The sequence below is a fragment of the Emydura macquarii genome, unplaced genomic scaffold (genome assembly GCF_026122565.2).
Source record: "Emydura macquarii macquarii isolate MOO-44397 ecotype Brisbane River unplaced genomic scaffold, CSIRO-AGI_Emac_v2 contig_1451, whole genome shotgun sequence".
NCBI classification, from domain to species: domain Eukaryota; kingdom Metazoa; phylum Chordata; order Testudines; family Chelidae; genus Emydura; species Emydura macquarii.
Window position 1 is genome coordinate 21,088,785 of NW_027131588.1, and position 17,763 is coordinate 21,106,547.

Below are 17,763 nucleotides of genomic sequence, written 5' to 3' on the forward strand. Positions count from 1 at the left end.
TCTTGTAGGTACTGTATCTCTTAGCTCAGGAATTTCAAGATGGTGAGAGACTCTCTCTCTTCATCCTGGTGTTTTCGTTCATTCTTCGCAATATTGCAGACTGATCATTTTGGAGAAAATGCAAGAGAAGGATTGAACAATGTAATCAGCACCAAATACAAACTGTGGGCCAGGGGCTGTTAAAATATATCAAGAGCATCTGTCTTCTCTTAAGACTAATAGAAACGGGAGGGTCCACTGAGGACTGAGGTGCTATCCAGACATTTCTAGGGGGGAGAAGAGTTGCTAGTTTAAGAATTCATCTTTGTAGTTTTCCCCAGCATGGATACAGTAACCTTCAGTGGTGTCAGGGCTGGAAATCATTTCCCATTTGGAAGTGCATGTACAGATGCCTGTGACGCGGAGGGTCAGGGTTTGGAAACAATCATTAAGTCTTAATCAAAATAAGCATTGATTGAAACCATGCGCCGTGATTCATTCTTCCGGAGGAGCTGAGCGAGGCCCAGAACGGGGAGCGAAAGCCACCCCCGTCCTGCAGTGGAGCAGCACAAGGCCACTGCAGGAACGGGACTGCGCTGAGGAGTGCTCTTGATGTCTGTGAAATAATAATGAAAAGGGAAGATTTGGAAGCTGTGCCACGGCCAGGGGAAATAGCTGACTCAGCCACATCGCTGCTGCTCTGGGGTAGATTCCCTCCCGGTAACTGAGACATCCTAGAATGGTTCATGCCGGGTGGCCAAAATGGTGCCATCTGCATCGCCACTAGGACCAGATCTGGCAGCCAACCAGCCCCCAGTTAAAAGTTGCCCTGTAAGTGGGATCTAACCCCCACCCCACAAGCAGGTTAACCCCTGGGGCAGTGCAGGGACAATTCGCTCCAATCCCTGGTGTAACATGTCTGAGGCAGAGCCCGTTAGAACTGGGTGCCTTCCTTGGTTATGGAGCCAGTTGGGTAGGACCAAAGCATTCGCATCCTAGGCTGGTGGAGCTGTATTTCTGTAGTGATCGCCATTCCCTGCTGGCTGGGGAGGGGGGTGTCTGTTACGCACTCCTGGGCCTGACTCCTTTTGCCGGTGGTCTGTCACTTGAAATTGTCTCCTATGTATTGAGCTGCATGCAATGAAAGGCAGGTGTGAGCTGTGCATAGCTCCCTTCCACGGGGCCTGTCTGTGCTGGGACCCACTGGGATGGAGGCTGCAGGGGAAGCAAAAAGGGAAACAGGCCTTCTGAGGCTCAGCCCGTCTTTCACCCAGCCCAGTCTCCTGTCTCTGACAGGGCCAGCACCAGCTGTTCAGAGGAAGGCAAAAGAATCCTAGTAATGGGTCACTATGGCTAGCCGGGCGTCTGCTCGGTGCCCCAGCCTGTAACTGGTCCCTTGGGAGTGACCCCTTTAGCGTGTTGGACCCCAGGGACCTGCACAGTTCCACAGGGCAGGCCTACGGCCCCTATGATTCCAAAATGGGGCCTTCCAGTGCCAGCAATCCCTACCGCCAGGCTCCGGCTGGAGCCTGGGCTCTAGGACCCTGTGAGCTGCGAGGGTCCCAGAGCTGGGCTGCCGCCAGAGCCATGGTCTACAGGGCAATTAAGCAGATGGAGTTAGCTGGCACGGGCCAACCGCAGGTGTCTAACTGGGTGTCTCTGAGGCTTTCTGCAATGAGTCCAGCCAAGCCAGACTCCTGCAGGAGATTTGTGCCTCCCCTTTCAGGCCGCGGTGAGTACTTGCAGTGACACCAGGCAGCCTTTCCACAGCACGGTAACACTTTCTTAGTCACCTGGCCTACAACCTCCAAAAGTGCTTAGGTTAGCAGAGAGGAGCAGCGGTTAAGACACAGTCCATCTGGCTAAAGCCAGGTCTCCCTTGAGGAGCTGCTGTAGGAACTCTCTGTGTCTTCTTTCTCTTTCTCTGTTCCTTTGTCTTAGCCCCAGGGCAGAGCTCTATGTCTCTGTGAGCTCAGCTCTGAATACAGCCACTTTTCCCCTGTGTTCTCTAGCCGGGGACTTCACTTTGTTTCCCTGCAGAGAGGTGGGTGGAAATCTCCCCTTGTTGGCTGCTAGTCACTAGGAGTGAATTTCCCAGGCATTGGGGTTCCCATTGTCACTTCTGGATCCTCCAGTCACAGGTGTAGGTTCCATTCAGTTGGTTAATTATTTTGCTCTCCGAGCAGGTGGCTATGAATCCAACACCTCGTCTCTTCCCTTTTCACTCAGTGCATAACAGTACAAAGCACAAAGGGCAATGGAGGCACGCATAGGAATCATAAAAATACCACCCAAATTCCCACATTCATCAACCCTGGCCATAAAGGGAGATTTTCCAGCACCCCAGTCAGTTCGAGATGGGCTTGCACATAGAAGCTTGAGAGTATATATATCCCTTCTATTAAATGTGTGTATCCTATCCAGTGTATTGGTGGATGATCCTTTCGGAACTTCACTGAACGTTGAGTTCCAATAATATATTGTGGCCATGAGTTCCACAAGCTAATGGTGCATTGTGTGAAAAGTCATTCTTTTTTAATCAGATTTCCATTCGTTACCTTTCAGTTTCATTGGCTGTCTCTTTGTTATGCTATGAAAGGGTAAAAAATAGCAGCAACCCATTCATCTTCTCCACCCCACGCATTATTTCGTATATCTTGGTCACCCACTGTTCTACACTAAACAGTCCTCATCTTTTCAGAAATCCCTTCACGTGGAAATCACTTTTCAGGCCTCTGATTCTCTTTCTCCCTGTCCCTGAAGCTGTTCCATTTCTGCACTCTCCTTTTTGAGACTGAGTGGCCAGGTGGAAGTGAACCAGTCATTTGATCCTGATGTGGTGGTATTGCCTCATGCATCTGAACATGTTAGTTAGTGTCTTTGACAGCTGCTGCACAATGGGTGGAGGTTTTCAATGAGCTGGCTCCATCTATGGAGAAGGGTCAGGGTTTACTTTAAGCCAATATGGTAATAAATATCCCTCACCAAGGTGGAGCTGGCTTAAAGGTACAGCCGTATGGGTCTCCTTTTGCTGCTGTGATCCACGGCTGAGTCGTAGCCCCGTGAGGTCATTATGCCCTCTAGGATGCCGGCTCACATACTTGCATGCACCTGGCCAGGTCAGAATATTTTGTGTCTGAGGGACTGGCAGGAATTTCTGCCCAATCGTGACTAGGATGCGGCTTTCCTCCTGTAGGTCTGCTGGGGCAGACACACTGGCGTGCTGCATCAGCTGCTCAGGCCTGGGCCCTGACAATGTGTCTCTGAGTGGAACATGGTTCACATCTCTGCAATGATGAACAATGCAGCCAAGACTCCTCAGACATGCAGTCTGTTGGGGGAGAGCAGTTTGTTTTTAATATTAGGCTGAGCAGTCAATTCTTGCTAAGAGGATACAGCTCTGAGGCCCCCCCATAGGATGCCCCGGTTGTGAGAGAGGCGGAGCTGTGAGTACATAAGGGACCATTTCAGAAAGCCGTCCCGTTTTCAGATAGCCCCAGCATTTGTGTCCTAGCTCTGTGCTTATGGGACCTGATCACCGGCTGGTGGGAATCAATGGCACTATGCCAGTTTACCCAGCTGAGGATCTGGCCCTTGTCCCTTGGTACACCTAGCCAGGCCCTTGCGCTCGTTCCAACAGAGGCAGCCTGAGACACATTTTCTTCCCTGTAAGTCGTAGCAAGGCGGCGGGCAGTTTTCCAGCTCGTCTCTAAAGAGGGCACAACCCACTGTTCATGGCGGAGATCGTTTCCTGGCGGGGCACCACAGCGTAACGGCTTTGTGAGGCCGAGCTCACCCGTGGGAAGAGGGGTTGCACTGTCCTGGCCTAGCATGTGATTACTCCCGGAGGTCACAAGTTCTGTCAGTTGGCGCGCTGGTTTCTGTGGCTACACAGTTCCTGGCTGTGGGGGAGAGGGCCGAGTTCCGGAGGACATATGATATTTTGATTAATTAATCAATTTTGATGAAAATTCCCCAAGTAGCCCCACACAGAGCTTGCCAGGATCCTGTCAAATGTGGACCCGGCTGGGAGCCGCCTGACTTTACAGCTGCCAGCTGCACACCATGCCAGCTGGAGCACTGGACAAGCCTGCGAGTGACTCTGCCCCTCGGCAGTGAATGGATTGCATTCCTGCAGGTTCCCAGCCGGGTCCTCCCCTCCGTCACAAGCATAGGGCTAGTGTGTGGCTGTAAGCCATAGCCCCTGCTGGGGTGCAGAAGGGCTGCATGGCAGGGTCCATGGGGCGTGCCAGGGGGTTACAGGGGAAAAGCCGGAAGTAGGCATTACCCCAGTCCATTGTGTGGCTGCATTGGGGCTACCCAGATCTTGCTCTGCGGGGCTGGGGATCTTAGAGGCTGTGCACTAGATGCCCCCTCCAGGGAGGGGCAGTGGATGAGTAGGACTTTAGTTGAATTGCAGGCACGGGTACCTCCTGGCACCAGATCCTTCTTGCAGGGGTGCTGCTTTCACAAGGATCCTTGGGCCCTCCCTTTCTCCTCCTTTCCACTGAACTGGTGGGATTGGCTAGCTCTGGGCAGCAGAGTGGATGGGGGAAAGGGGGAGCTGGAATAGAGAGAAAGGGCCCAGCAGGCAACCCAGCTATCAAACGGTTTTTGCAGTTTAGAGAACTGCCCCTGTTGCATTAAGGAAGTTGTTGGCAGCTGCAGTGCATACGTGGCTGAAAATCCCACAGCTTTTTGGAAAGGCGGTGAAGGCTGACAGCTGTCAGGAGTCAGACAGATGGGAAGGATCCTGCCAGGAGCCAAAGTGGAGTTTAAAAAGTCCTGGGATGTCTGAGGAGCTGTGTGGTATTTGTTTGCATGTGCGCCAGGATAGACGGCCATAATAATCAAGTTGCTCCGTGATTCCCAGTGAGTATAAACAAAGCGTGCTCTGAGTTCTGTCATGCAGCCTGCCATGTCAGAGGGTAAAAGCAGATTGTCAGGGCTGACACAGCCTCTCTGTTCAGTGCTGACAGTGACCTCCCCTCCTGGCAGATTTCTGTGCCCGTTCTCTGCCTTCCGCACCAAGCCAGAATGGCCCTTGTTTGTTTGATTTTAAATCCTTCCTTGCTGAGAGGATGATGATGAGCCTTCTTCCTCTCAGAACTGCCCACTTTGCCCCCTGGGGTGGGGCCCCTTAATGCAATCTCAAAATCCCTCCAGTCTTCACTTGTTGGGACAGTTTTCAGCCCAAAGACTCCAAGTTCCATTCTTTAAGCCACAGAGACAAAGGGTTCATTAAACCAGGAATTACATTTCTATCCCTTAGGACTCAGTCTCTGTGTGCATTTGTAAATTGTACCCAAAGTAATTTGTCCAAGGCCAGTGTGCGGCAGGGCTAAGAATGGATCCCAGATACTCTCGCTTGCAGTACTCCACCTACTAGCAGTCCTTCCTACCTCTAGATCTCATTTGAGTTTCAGGCATACTCAAGATCCGGGTCCAGCTTTTGGGGCCATAACAGAACGGACAAGCAGATGAGCTGTGGTTGAGTGTAGAGTTTGCACAGCTCCTGCTGGGAGCTGAATCCTCTGTGTTCACCTAGCAGCAGACATCAACGGGGAACTGTATTTGTTTATCGAGACCAGAGCATGTTGAAAACACCCCCTTTTCTGACCAGCAGTAACTGAGATGCTTTATGCCAACATACTGCAGCTGGAAAGAACCCCATTTGCCTACTGCAGATTGTGTTTGAGGGTGTGGGGAAGGGAGCAATCACCTTCAGATCTCATTTTTCCCTTGGTATAATAAGGCTGTTTATACCATGGCTCCTTCCTACATCAAACCATCATGAATCTCCTTTCCCAGCCCTTTGGAATTAGAGGAATTGGACCAAAAGAAATCTGATGAGGTTCAACAAGGACAAGATTGTGATCATGCAGTTAGGACGCAGTCAGTCAGTGGAACCAGAGCTCTGGCTCTAGCCTAACTTATTGGTGGTGATAGACTTTGTTTGTTTCTGAAGAGACTCCTTCGCCAACATCCCCTCCTGCCTTTTATGTGGACCCGCTCTGCCTAACTCCTGGCTAACCGTTCAGCACTTGGCGGGTGTGCTGTTCAAAGCACAGTCAGCATGACACTGCCACACTCCATCTGGAACCCCAGAGAGCCTGTAGCCCAGGGGACTTTCTTCTCCATGGGAAACGAACGAGTTTTCTTCCCCTGCTTCAGGGAGCAAGTGAAAGGCTATGTTTGGGTGAGCTCAGGGTCTAGGAGAAGGCCTCCATTAGACAAACCCAGATGCTTTCATCTTACTGTTGTTGCCTCACTAATGGCTGCTTGTGAATTTGGGAGTTTTGGACCGGCTCTCTCTCTCATCAACGAACGTCTGCTTTTACAGAGCGTATTTAGTAGGCCACTGGCTATAAAATTAAATACATCTTCCAATTAAAAAGATGACACGACGGCTCTGAAAATGTTGTTATTGCAGGGAAATGCTCATACACAACCTGAGAGACCCCAGCAGAAAAGGAAATCGCCAAACACCAATGGCCAACAACTGGGGCTGAACCACCACCTGGTCTATAGTATGGATGCTGCAAGGAGAACCACTCTGGAGTGCCACTATAGGTGTATGCGTGCACATGCATGCCAGAGGGTTTATGGGGAGTAAGGATTCTCCTTACATCTACATCCCATAGCTTCTCTGACTCACAGTTAATCATGTCTAGTAGAGCTCTCAGGAAAAGGACAATAGGAAAGAAAGACAAGAAGGAACGTCATTTTTCCCTTGTTAGGAGGCCACACACTATGAAATTCTAGCAATATGAGAAGCAAAGCCTATGCCCTAAGTATCAAAAGCTGGCGGGAGAGAGCATGGAAAATCTTTGCAATAGAAAAGTTAAGAAATGCAAAAAACCCAAACCACCCCCCCCCACCCTACCCCCTAGCCTCTTGAGGCAGCTGTCCTGTGGCCCAAAAGGAGGAACTGCATCCCAGGCAGGGTGTAAATCTCATGCAGAGAGTTATAGGGTGTAAATCTCATGCAGAGAGTTATAAGAACATGAGGGCTGAATAGTCGGCACAAGGCCAGAGCATCCTGTAGTTCATTGTCTTTGTTCACTCACCGCCAACGCAATGGTGCTGGTTACAAATCCCGACTGGACACTTCTGCACTCATACCCAGTGGGATTTACACAGTGGGTGGCTCTGGTAACTCCAGATTAAGGGTACCTCTAGCCCCAATCCTGGGGTGTGAGTGCAGCTCATGTAGACATATGTGCACTGGTGTTAATCTAGCTAGCTCAGTTACTGGAGCAGTGATGCTACTGCAGCCAGGGCTTCAGCGTGCGTGGGCCAAGCCTGCCCCGAGCCCTGGGCAGTTAGTCACAGAGCGAGCCCAGGCTGCCAAAGTGTCACTGCTCTGGTACCTGAGCTAGCTAAATTAACACCAGCTGGGCTATGTCTACGTGCGCTGCAATCACCTTATGACTGCAGTGTAAACACACCAAAGTCACCCAGGTTTCAGCCCCATTATATGTCGGCGTAGTACGTCTACACTGGAATTGGAAACACGCTCCCTATGCCAGCGTGAGGGTCTCCATGGCTGCCAGAGCACTAGGGGTCTGGGTGCGGAGCGCCTCACTGATCTGACCGGGAGTTATAGGATCTATCAGTGGGCCATTAACCCCAGTGCCTGGAGCCAGCTGGGCCTTTCCCCCAGTGCCTGGAGCCAGCTGGGCCTTTCCTCATAGCACATGGACCTAGCTGGGCCTTTCCCCAGCATGTGAAGCCAGCTGGGCCTCTGTCATAGCAATGAAGTTAGCTGGACTTTTCCCTCAGTGCCTGGAGCTAGTGGGGGCCTTTTGTTACGGGGGAAGTTCGTTTACCCTGGCTTCCGGATCTATCAGCGGGGATGGACTGTAAATCACACCGCTGGTGTTCAATCAGAGGACAATTTATTGTGGTGACCAATAATAAACACCAAAACCCACTGAAGTTAAGAATAAAACAATGGGGATAAACCCCAGGCCCAAAACCAACAACACAACCCTGGGTTCCCTCAGTCTTAAATATTTACAGTCGATCTTCGCTCCATCCATGGAGTGCTGTTCACGACCTGGTCTGAGCCGTCTGCTTCGGCTCCAGGTCTGCAGTCGGCTGCTTCTCGGCCTCGATTCTCGAAGCCCGCACAAACCAAACGTGCCCTCGCCACGCTGTCGCTCAGACGGACAGCCCCGATCTGTGGCACTGGCCTCCTTAAATCACTTCGGTTTGCTTACACCTCAGCCAATCAGTGGCCCCGAATCTTTCCCGCTCTCCGGGTGGTGCACACGGCACTCTAATCTCGTGCACACAGCACTCTAACCTTGTGCACACGGCACTCCAGTCACACGCTTCCCGCCTTTTTTGCCCTGTCTCTAGGCAGATTGGTCTTGCTGGCATCCTGCCAAGCATCGGTGTCTCCCTGTCTCAGTGTCTGACCCCATTTTGGATTCAAGATCCGATATGCAGTCTGGCCTGGTCGCCCTCTATCTATGAACAGGGGATTCGTTAAACCTATTTACAAACACATATGACAATCATGAACAACTCCCCCAACACTTTCCCCCAGCCTGTGGAGGTAGCTAGATTGGAAGAGGCTGGGCACGGGCAACCAATGGGGACCTCGAGATCTCCCTGTAACTCTCCATAGTCCCTCAGGTTTAGCTTTGAGCTGAGCTGTACAAAGCCCCAAACTCAGGCAAACGCCTCGGTGTTTGTGTTTTATTATAAACTGACACTCAGGCCAGGGGAGTTTGGGACGCTGCCCGCATCTGGCGGGAGCCTGGAGGGAGCTTGGGCCCCGTGTCAGCGTAGGGCTGCCAACAAGGTGTTTCAAAAATAAGGGCTGATTTTCTTAGCACCCCGGCCCCACCGCTCCTCCTGATGCTGTGATGATCACTGGTGTTGTTATTGATATTGTTATTGTGAGCGCTTGATCCTGAAACTCAAACAGAAGCGTGGGTTGAGAGGGGGGAGGGTGAACAGTGCAAATCCACCATGAGAGAATGGTTTGCACCCAACCCTGGCGAAGGGAAACTGCCCCATCCCACATAGCTCAGACTGGTTAGTGGACGGACAGGGCTGATTTGCTCCCCCTCTCCGCCTCCAGTGTTGGCTAGTGGGCTGGGCTGTTAGTGGGGGTGAGTGAGGAGACTGGCTGATATTGCTATAGCATTCCAGTGGCCTGTTTACAAAGCTGGACATTTCTGCCACAGTTTGTGTTACACAATCCAAGCTCCTTTACAAACACAGCTTAGTGAGTCAGATTGTACTTACTGGTACCCATCCATATCTTCTTTGATCTTGCAAGAATGTGTAAGAAACCTACAGAAGAGTGGTCTTGCAGACAGAGCAACACACAGAGAGAGTGACACCCACATTTTGAGGCTCTGGAACAAAAATGGGAGACACGCTGGAGCAGTCACTTCTGACCAGGAAATTAGAAATGTACTTTGATCTGCCTGAAACATGCTTTCATTTACCCCTTGGCCAAAGATCCCTGAGCCTCTGCCAAAAGACTCCTTGGCTTAGTTCTTGCTAAGTAAGATATATAGGCAGCTGGCACCAAGGCCTACTGTTTCCCTGCCAGCTTGTGTGGCGGAAAATGTGATTAGTGAGCCCTTGCTCCTACATTTCCATTTGTGGATTCACTGGCGAGTGCACCGCAACTTTTGCAAACACTGTGTGCAACTGGGCAAACATGGTTGCTGCTGTTTGTCATGGCAAGCCTGCTGTGCTGCTATTGCATCATTCATTCTGTCTGAAGGTAGAACATGTCCCACTGCCTGTGCGTGCCCCTCGCCGTACAAACTGCCATGCAGAACTTATGACAGGAAGATGAAAGAGTCCCACCCCAAGATTAGGAACCCGAATACTGGCGGGGAACCAGAAAGCTGCCCTGGTTGGTAGGCGAATGTGAAGGTCGTTCTAGAGTTGGCCCATAGCCATCTATTCGGGGGACACCTAGGAGCGGATAAGACCCTGGACCGAATCTTGAGGAGATTTTACTGGCCAGGGATACGGGCGGAGGTCCAACGCTACTGCGCCTCCTGCCCAGAGTGCCAGCTGCACAGCCCCCAACCCCACTTGAGGGCCCCATTAGTGCCCCTACCCATCATCAAAGTTCCATTTGAAAGGATAGCAATGGACCTGGTAGGGCCACTAGAACAATCTGCACAGGGCTACCGAAGTGTGCTTGTCATTTTAGATTACGCCACCAGATACCCCGAAGCCATTCCACTAAGAAACCCCACATCCAAGGCCATCGTGAAAGAACTGCTCCAGGTCTTTGCCAGGGTGGGCATCCCTAAGGAAATCCTAATAGACGAAGGGACCCCTTTCATGTCCAAGTTAATGAGAGATTTATGTACCCTGCTCCACATCCAAGCCCTGCGGACATCAGTGTATCATCCGCAAACGGACGGCCTGGTTGAGAGGTTTAATCGTACCCTTAAGAGTATGATACGGAAAGTGGTGGCCCAGGATGGGAAGGATTGGGATGCACTACTGCCCTACCTGATGTTCGCGATATGGGAAGTTCCCCAGGCGTCCACTGGGTTTTCTCCCTTCGAGTTATTGTATGGTCGCTATCTGCAGGGAATCTTAGATATTGCCAAAGAGGACTGGGAGGAACAGCTCAACTCAGGGAAGAACGTCATTGAGCACATACCCAGATGCGGGAGCGGATAGCCTGGGTGACCCCCATAGTGCGAGAACACCTGGAGAAAGCCCAGGAGGCCCAGCGGACCTACTACAACCAACGGGCAAAGGCATGGAGGTTTCAGCCAGGAGAGCGGGTGATGGTGCTGGTGCCCACAACAGAAAGCAAGCTGCTGGCCAGTTGGCAAGGCCCGTACGAGGTGGTGGAAGCTGTCAGAGAGGTAAACTACAGGGTGAGGCAACCGGACTGCCGAAAACTGGTGCAACTGTACCACGTCAACCTGCTGAAACCCTGGCGAGACCAAGAGGTGTACCTGGTCACCCAAGAGACACCCCCCCCCAGATAGACGTCCCCCAGGGGGAGGTGGGGATATCCCCTGAGCTAACCCCAGAGCAACGGATGGAGGTCGTCGACATGATCCAACGGAACTAGGACATATTCTCTAAACAGCCCAGACGGACGACGGCAGTCAAACATCACATTGTCACCAACCCTGGGGTGCGGGTAACGATAAAGCTGTACCGGATACCCGAGGCCAAGAGAGAAGAAATTCGGACAGAAGTGAGGAGGATGCTGGAACTTGGGGTTATCGAGGACTCCCACAGCCAGTGGTCCAGCCCGATCGTTCTAGTTCCCAAACCCGACGGCACCCTGAGGTTCTGTAATGATTTCAGGAAATTAAATGAGATTTCTAGATTTGATGCCTACCCGATCCCGCGCAGAGATGAGCTAGTGGACCAGTTGGGCAAGGCTCGATACCTGACCACCCTGGACCTGACCAAGGGCTATTGGCAAATCCCCCTCGCCAAGGATGCCAAAGGGAAGACTGCCTTCTCCACGCCCGAGGGCCTGTTTCAGTATACCGTCCTCCCCTTCGGTCTCCATGGGGCCCCCGCAACATTCCAGCGGCTGATGGACAGACTACTGAGACCCCACGCCAAGTATGCTGCCGCCTATCTGGATGATGTGATCATCCATAGCCCCGACTGGGAGACGCACCTGGAGAAAGTAGAGGCGGTGCTCGACACCCTCTGAAAAGCTGGCCTCACTGCAAACCCAGCCAAGTGCGCGATAGGGCTGGCCGAGGCCAAGTACCTGAGATATGTGGTGGGAAGAGGCCTGGTAAAGCCCCAGTGCAACAAGATAGAGGCCATCCAGGCCTGGCCCTGACCGGTCCGCAAGAAACAGGTTAGGGCATTCTTAGGGATAGTGGGGTACTATCGGAGATTTATCCCCCACTTTGCCACTAGAGCCGGACCTCTGATGGACCTGATAAAGGCTCGAGGCCCGGATATGGTGAAGTGGACCGAGGTGGTGTAAAACGCATTCAGGGATTTGAGGACAGCTCTCTGTAATCAACTGGTGCTCATAGCCCCAGATTTTGACAGGGAGTTTAGTCTTCCAACGGATGCCTCAGAGACAGGACTGGGGGCTGTCCTTTCGCAGATCGTGGGCGAAGAGGAGCACCCCCTTATGTATCTCAGCAGGAAACTCCTCCCCAGGGAACAGAAGTACGCGGTCGTCGAGAAGGAGTGCTTGGCAGTTAAATGGGCTATGGAAACGCTCAGATATTATTTACTCGGGAGGAGGTTTACCCTGGTGACGGACCACGCCCCACTCAGATGGATGCACACTAACAAAGAAAAAAATGCCAGAGTGACGCGATGGTTCCTCTCCCTACAGCCTTTTCACTTCCGGGTGCAGCATAGGAGCGGAAGCCAACATGGCAACGCAGACACACTGTCACGCCAGCACTGCCTCACGTCCCATGTAGCCCAACCCCGTGGTATTGAGCGGAGGAGGGGAGGGGGATATGTGATATAGCGAGGGCAGAAAGCTGTAGGAAAGTGATTTTTTTTTTTCATTTAACTGCTATTTATTTTTATAAGCACGAGGTATTACAAAGTGCTGTAAGATGCAGCACTAAATGTACATCACTGGAAAAAACTAAACGCAGAACTTTGCAGTTTTACCCAGTTCTAGGCACCAAACATTAACAAATACATTAACTGGAAGAAAAAAGTGAGGAAGAAGAATTAAAAATGCACAAAGTGGCAGTGACTGTCCAGGTCAGGCAAAAAAAAAGTTTAGCAATTTGCTGGGCGTGTTTGAGACATTCCCCCGAGAAGGGGTCCCCACAGCAGAGGAAGCAGCTGGCAAAGGGGGGCTGGCAAAGGGGAGAGCCACGGCCAACCAACACCAACCACACCAGATCCACACATCCAATGATCTGGATCCATGCATCCAATAGACCCAGCTGGGGGAAGAATGTGGGGTGTGTGATCCGCTCCCTGCAGCACCCCAGGGTCCTCATTGGGGGGCACTCAGACAGTCCCCCCAGTCCATTCCCCTTGGCCAAAGGAAGCCCAAACACCCCCACACCCCATTCTGCTGCTGGCCCCGTGGCAGCCGCAGGTCCCACCCCCACTAGTCCACAGTGGGACGAGGCTGCTCCAGTCCAGGGCGCGGGCAGAGCTGGGAGCAGCGCAGCCTCGGTGCTACACGTGCTTCTTCATGTGCCGGACCAAGTCGTCGGAGCAGGAGAAGGCGCGTTGGCACAGCCGGCACTGGAACGGGCGCTGCCCCGTGTGCTTGCGGTAGTGGCGTGTCAGCGCGCTCAAGCGGGCAAACTTCCAGCTGCAGCCCTTCCAGGTGCAGCGGTACAGCTTCTCGCCTGTGTGGGTGCAGAGATGGGCCTTGAGGTGGGAGCTCCTGGTGTAGGTCTTGCCGCAGCTGGGGTGGCTGAAGGGGCGCTGGCGGGTGCCGGCTGCATGACTCCTCTTGGGCTTGGCGGCCACACAGTCCGGCCTGGAGTGGAACGCCTGCAGATGCCCCCCGCAGGTGCCCACTCCCCACTTTTCCAGCCCCAGCGTGTAGCCAGGAGGGGCCGGGATGCAGCCCAGGGGCTCGTCCCCTGACAGGAGCTCAGCTACCAGGCCGCTGGGGCCTGGGAGCCCGTCCCCTCCCGCGTACCTGCATCGGGTCTGCTGGCCCAGCCTGGCCCCTGCCTCATGGCCCCCGCCCAGGCCGGAGCCACTGGCCTCTGCGCTGAGGAAATCGCTGAGCAAGAAGTCCCAGTCCCAGCAGGAACGTTCATCCTTTTCCTTGAGCTGCAGGGAGCCGAGGGGCTGGGGCAGGTCCATGGGGCAGGGCGCTGGGGGGTCCAGGGCATCCTCCACCTTCCAGCACTTGGGGGATCTGCTACACAATCCCATGTTAAGGGAGTCAGCTGTCTTTTTCTCAAAAGGTGAGACTACCCTAGATCTCTTTTCACTTAACGTATGTTCCATTGCCCAGGAATCAGAGCTTCTGGACTTCTTTTCCCGTTCTGCAGCTTCCTTTTTTTCTTCCCTGATTCTGAACTGTAATGCCTCACAGTGCCAGAGATATGCATGTCCAGATTCACAGCTCCACGAAAGAGAATTGTCCCTGGAGGGATGTCCCGTATTCTGTGCCCTGGCCAAGCCTGGGATTTTACTGCACATAGTTCCATGAATATGTGCCCAAGTCACTAAATCAGACAGATCCACGAAAATTGGGTAGACACTGTTGCACATGTCATCACAAGCATTCTCATTCATGCTGCTGGTTGTATTTGATAGAACCTGCTTTAAATGGGGGGTCCAAGAGGTCAATGTCTCCATATATTGAGTAGTCCTTTTTTTCACAGAACCTTGCCCTGGTGAAAGGCTGCTTGAGGGTGCTGTTTCCATGATCAATAGATCACACTAGTCCAGCAGCAGCAGTTCAAACAGATTGTCAGGAGAAGCCTCAGAATGCTCAGAGCTCTGTTCCCTGCAGATTATCTGAGAGTTGTTAGGGGGCAATTAGGGACCAGCCAGGTGCTCCATAAAAACCCTCCGCCCCAAACAGACAGGGCACGAGCTGGGAGGAGGAGTGCCGTGCCGTGCCGTGCGAAGGAGTGCTGAGTTGCAAGGAGGAACAAACCAGAGTGCAGAGATTCTGTGGAGGAACAGGCTGGAGGAAGGTACCAGGCTCAAGAAGCCAGAAGGAGAGGGAAAGTTAGCCCAGGGGAAGAGAATTGCAGTTGGGAACACGGTGCCAGCAGTACATAGCTGCTTCTCATAGGGCCCCTGGGCTGGGACCTGGAGGAGTGGGTGGGCCCGGGTCCCTACCCCCTCCTCGGGGAGGACGGGGTGACTGGCAATCGCTTCCTTCTTCAGCCGGATGGAAAAGGGGAACCGGCCCTGGTGCAAATGTGATTCCGTCAAGAGCTCAAATCTACGCTCCCCCCCTTCCAGTTCATTCTGCACCAGTTCCAGCCTGAGGGCGAACAAGGAAACCTGCATGGGAGCTCATGTCACAACAAAACCGACACAGGATGAAACGTTTGCGGAGAGGAATTCTACAGGGGCACTGTCCTGACGGCCACTGCTGGCCACGGAGCGCTAATCTGACCCACTAACAGTTTGTCAGCTCTGGTGCCAGAACAGTCCTTGATGTGCAAGAGCATGAGAAGGGTCAAACTCTGGTGACTAATTACCATTTGCTTGCCCCTGCGCCCGGCTACTGCCTTCAAGCAAAGAACCATCGCTCTGTGGCAGCTTCTCCTAGCAGTTACAGTGATCTCCACCCCAGAGCTGTTCCTTTCAGTAAACAGAGGGGAGAAGTAGTAGCTACCTTAGGAACACAGATAACTGCAGAGAGCAGGTCAGCCCACTGGCCCAGCCAGCGCCATCTTCTGTCACAGAGAGTGCCAGCTGCTCCAGAGGAAAAAGCTAGAGTCCCCCCAGCCATCTAGTGCCCAGGCTCATTGTTCTGGCCACAGATACCATGTAAACCACACCCCTTAAAGACAGACTCTGAACGCCTGATTTCCCGTAAAGACGCTGGGCCCAGTCCTCCTCCTGTAGGGGATGCTATGCTAACATCAGTGAGTTACACCTGCGGGAAGCTGCTGAGAGGTTGGGTGCAGGCAGGCACTCTCCCACCATCTCCTCCCGGTGGCTCCAGATCAGGCCCCCAATTGCAGTGCTGGGAAAGTGCCAGAGACTCAACAATGAATCATCTGTCTAACAGCATTGTTCCCTGTGGCTCCTGCCCCCCTTGGGATGGAGTCCAGGAGAGCATAACTGTGGGTCCCGCTGGGGCCTGCAGGGTTTGAGTATTTCCTCCCGTCCATCAATCACAGCAGGGGAACGTGAGCAGAGCAGGCTATGGGGAGTGCACAACCTGCCATACAGGGTCAGACTGGAGGTGGCTCTAGTTCAGTATCCTGGCACAGATGGGGACTTCACAAGATACAGGAAAGGAAAGGACCCTGGAATTACTTACCTGAGAATAGCTTGAGGTTCCTCTGGTCCCCATCTATACCCCATGTGCTCAGAGTCGGAGAATTCTTGCAAGCAGCGTCGGTTGGTCTGCACGTGCATTGTTGCTCTCCTCGTGCCTCAAACCAGGGGTAGAAAGGGTGTGCGGACCGACTTTTCCTCCATTTCCTTCTCTATTGCGACTCCAGGAAGGCTCCGAAGCAGAAAGGAAGAAGGGCCGATAGTAGAATACAGATAAGGACCACGCATCTCAAAGAATCTCCAGTTCCTGGAAGATAAATAACTTCCTCTTCTTCGAATGCAGATCCCTGTGTGTATTGCACTGTGGGTGACTGACAAGCAGTACCTAAGTAGGAGGAGAGTGTGAGGATGCAGGTTGCACAGCTGTCCCAAAGGGTGCATCAGCAGAGAGTCCTGTTCTAGATCATCTCGTGAACGGGTGGCTGGAACTCCACTTAGCTGCCCTGCAAATATCAAGCAGAGGTACTTCCTGAAGCGGTGCCAATGGTGTCACTTGTGGTGCTGGAGAATGAGCCCTCACCCCCGGAGGGGGAGGAATACGTGACAGCTGGTAGCAGAGCTGGAACTTGGAGTAGTTCTGCTGTGGTGAGAAACATTCTAGGTGATTTTCTGATTGGTTTTGTCGTTTGTAAGTAAAAAGCTTGTTGCACTTCCAGGGAATGAAGTCTCCTCTCCTCTCCTCCTCAGGTGTGTGCAGTTTCAGAAAAAGCACAGGTAAAGTGAGCGACTGGTTTAAGGGGAACTCTGAAAGTACCTTGGGGGTGAACGTCGGACGTAGTCATAAAGAGACTTTGTCCTTATGGAATATAGCGCATGGCGGGTTCTCCATTAGGACGCTGAGCTCACTACCCTCCTGGCTGAGGTGGTGGCCACAATGAATGCAACTTTCATCGATAGGGGATGCATGAAACATGTGGCGAGAGATTCAAAGGGCAGCTTAGTGAGTGCTGAAAGTACAAGGGTTAGGTCCTACCGAGGGCTAGGGTTTCTTACTAGTTTCAAGAATTAGGCCTTTCAAGAATCTGTTAGTCCATGGGTGAGTGAAAACTAAGTTACCGTGGAGGGCACAAACCAATTGCTGCCAGGTGCTTGTACAGAACTGAGGGAAAGCCCAGTCATCTGGAGAGAAAGAAGATAGTTCAGAATAAGGGGAGTATCTGCTGATTCAGGAGATACATGTTTCAGCTGTGCCCAGACAGAAAAACGTTTTCACTTGGCTGAATGCATCTCCTAGTGGACGCTTTTCTGTCGTTACTAGGATGGTAAGTACAGCTTCAGAGAAGAAATGTTCCAAGGTAGATGCCCATCCGTAACCCAAGCCATGAGATGAAGTGCTTCAAGGTTGGGATGCTTGATTCTGCCCTCCTCGTGGGTCAAGAGGCCAGGAAAGGACTGGGTGCTGACTGGATGATATTAGAAAGAGATTTGGGAAACAAAATTGTCTGGGCCAACTGGGGGCAAGGAGGATGACTCGTGCCCAGTCCTGTCAAATATTATATAGGACTGAAGTAGGAGCAGCAATGGAGGAAAGACATAACTCAGATGTCCTGACCAGGGGAGAAGAAGAGCATCTCCCTGAAAGTGTGTGCTTAGAGCTCCCCTGAAACAGCTGATATTGCAGTTCCTGTTCATTTAGGAGGTCAACAGATCCCGGGTAGGGGTTCCCCATTGAGCTAAGATACTATTCACTACCGAATCATGTAGCATCCACTCATGAGCAATGGTGAAATGCCTGCTGAGGGTGTCCGCTAACACATCTGAGCCAGCTCCATTGGTGGTATTGATGGAGGAAAATGACGCTGGTAGATGGAACAGATGACAGAC

The 17,763-nt window shown here is 52.4% G+C and overlaps 1 protein-coding gene across 1 annotated transcript; it reads right to left on the minus strand.

Moving 5' to 3' along the window:
* Window positions 1-13,125: 13,125 nt before the first annotated feature.
* LOC137156610 (Krueppel-like factor 2) lies at window positions 13,126-13,842 on the minus strand. Its single transcript, XM_067553490.1, has one exon. The coding sequence runs from the start codon at window positions 13,840-13,842 to the stop codon at window positions 13,126-13,128; it is 717 nt and encodes a 238-aa protein (XP_067409591.1).
* Between the last annotated feature and the right edge of the window lie 3,921 nt (window positions 13,843-17,763).

Coding starts and splice junctions, on each gene's coding strand:
- LOC137156610 (XM_067553490.1), bottom strand. CDS start 13,842: ATGGGATTGTGTAGCAGATCCCCCAAGTGCTGGAAGGTGGAGGATGCC.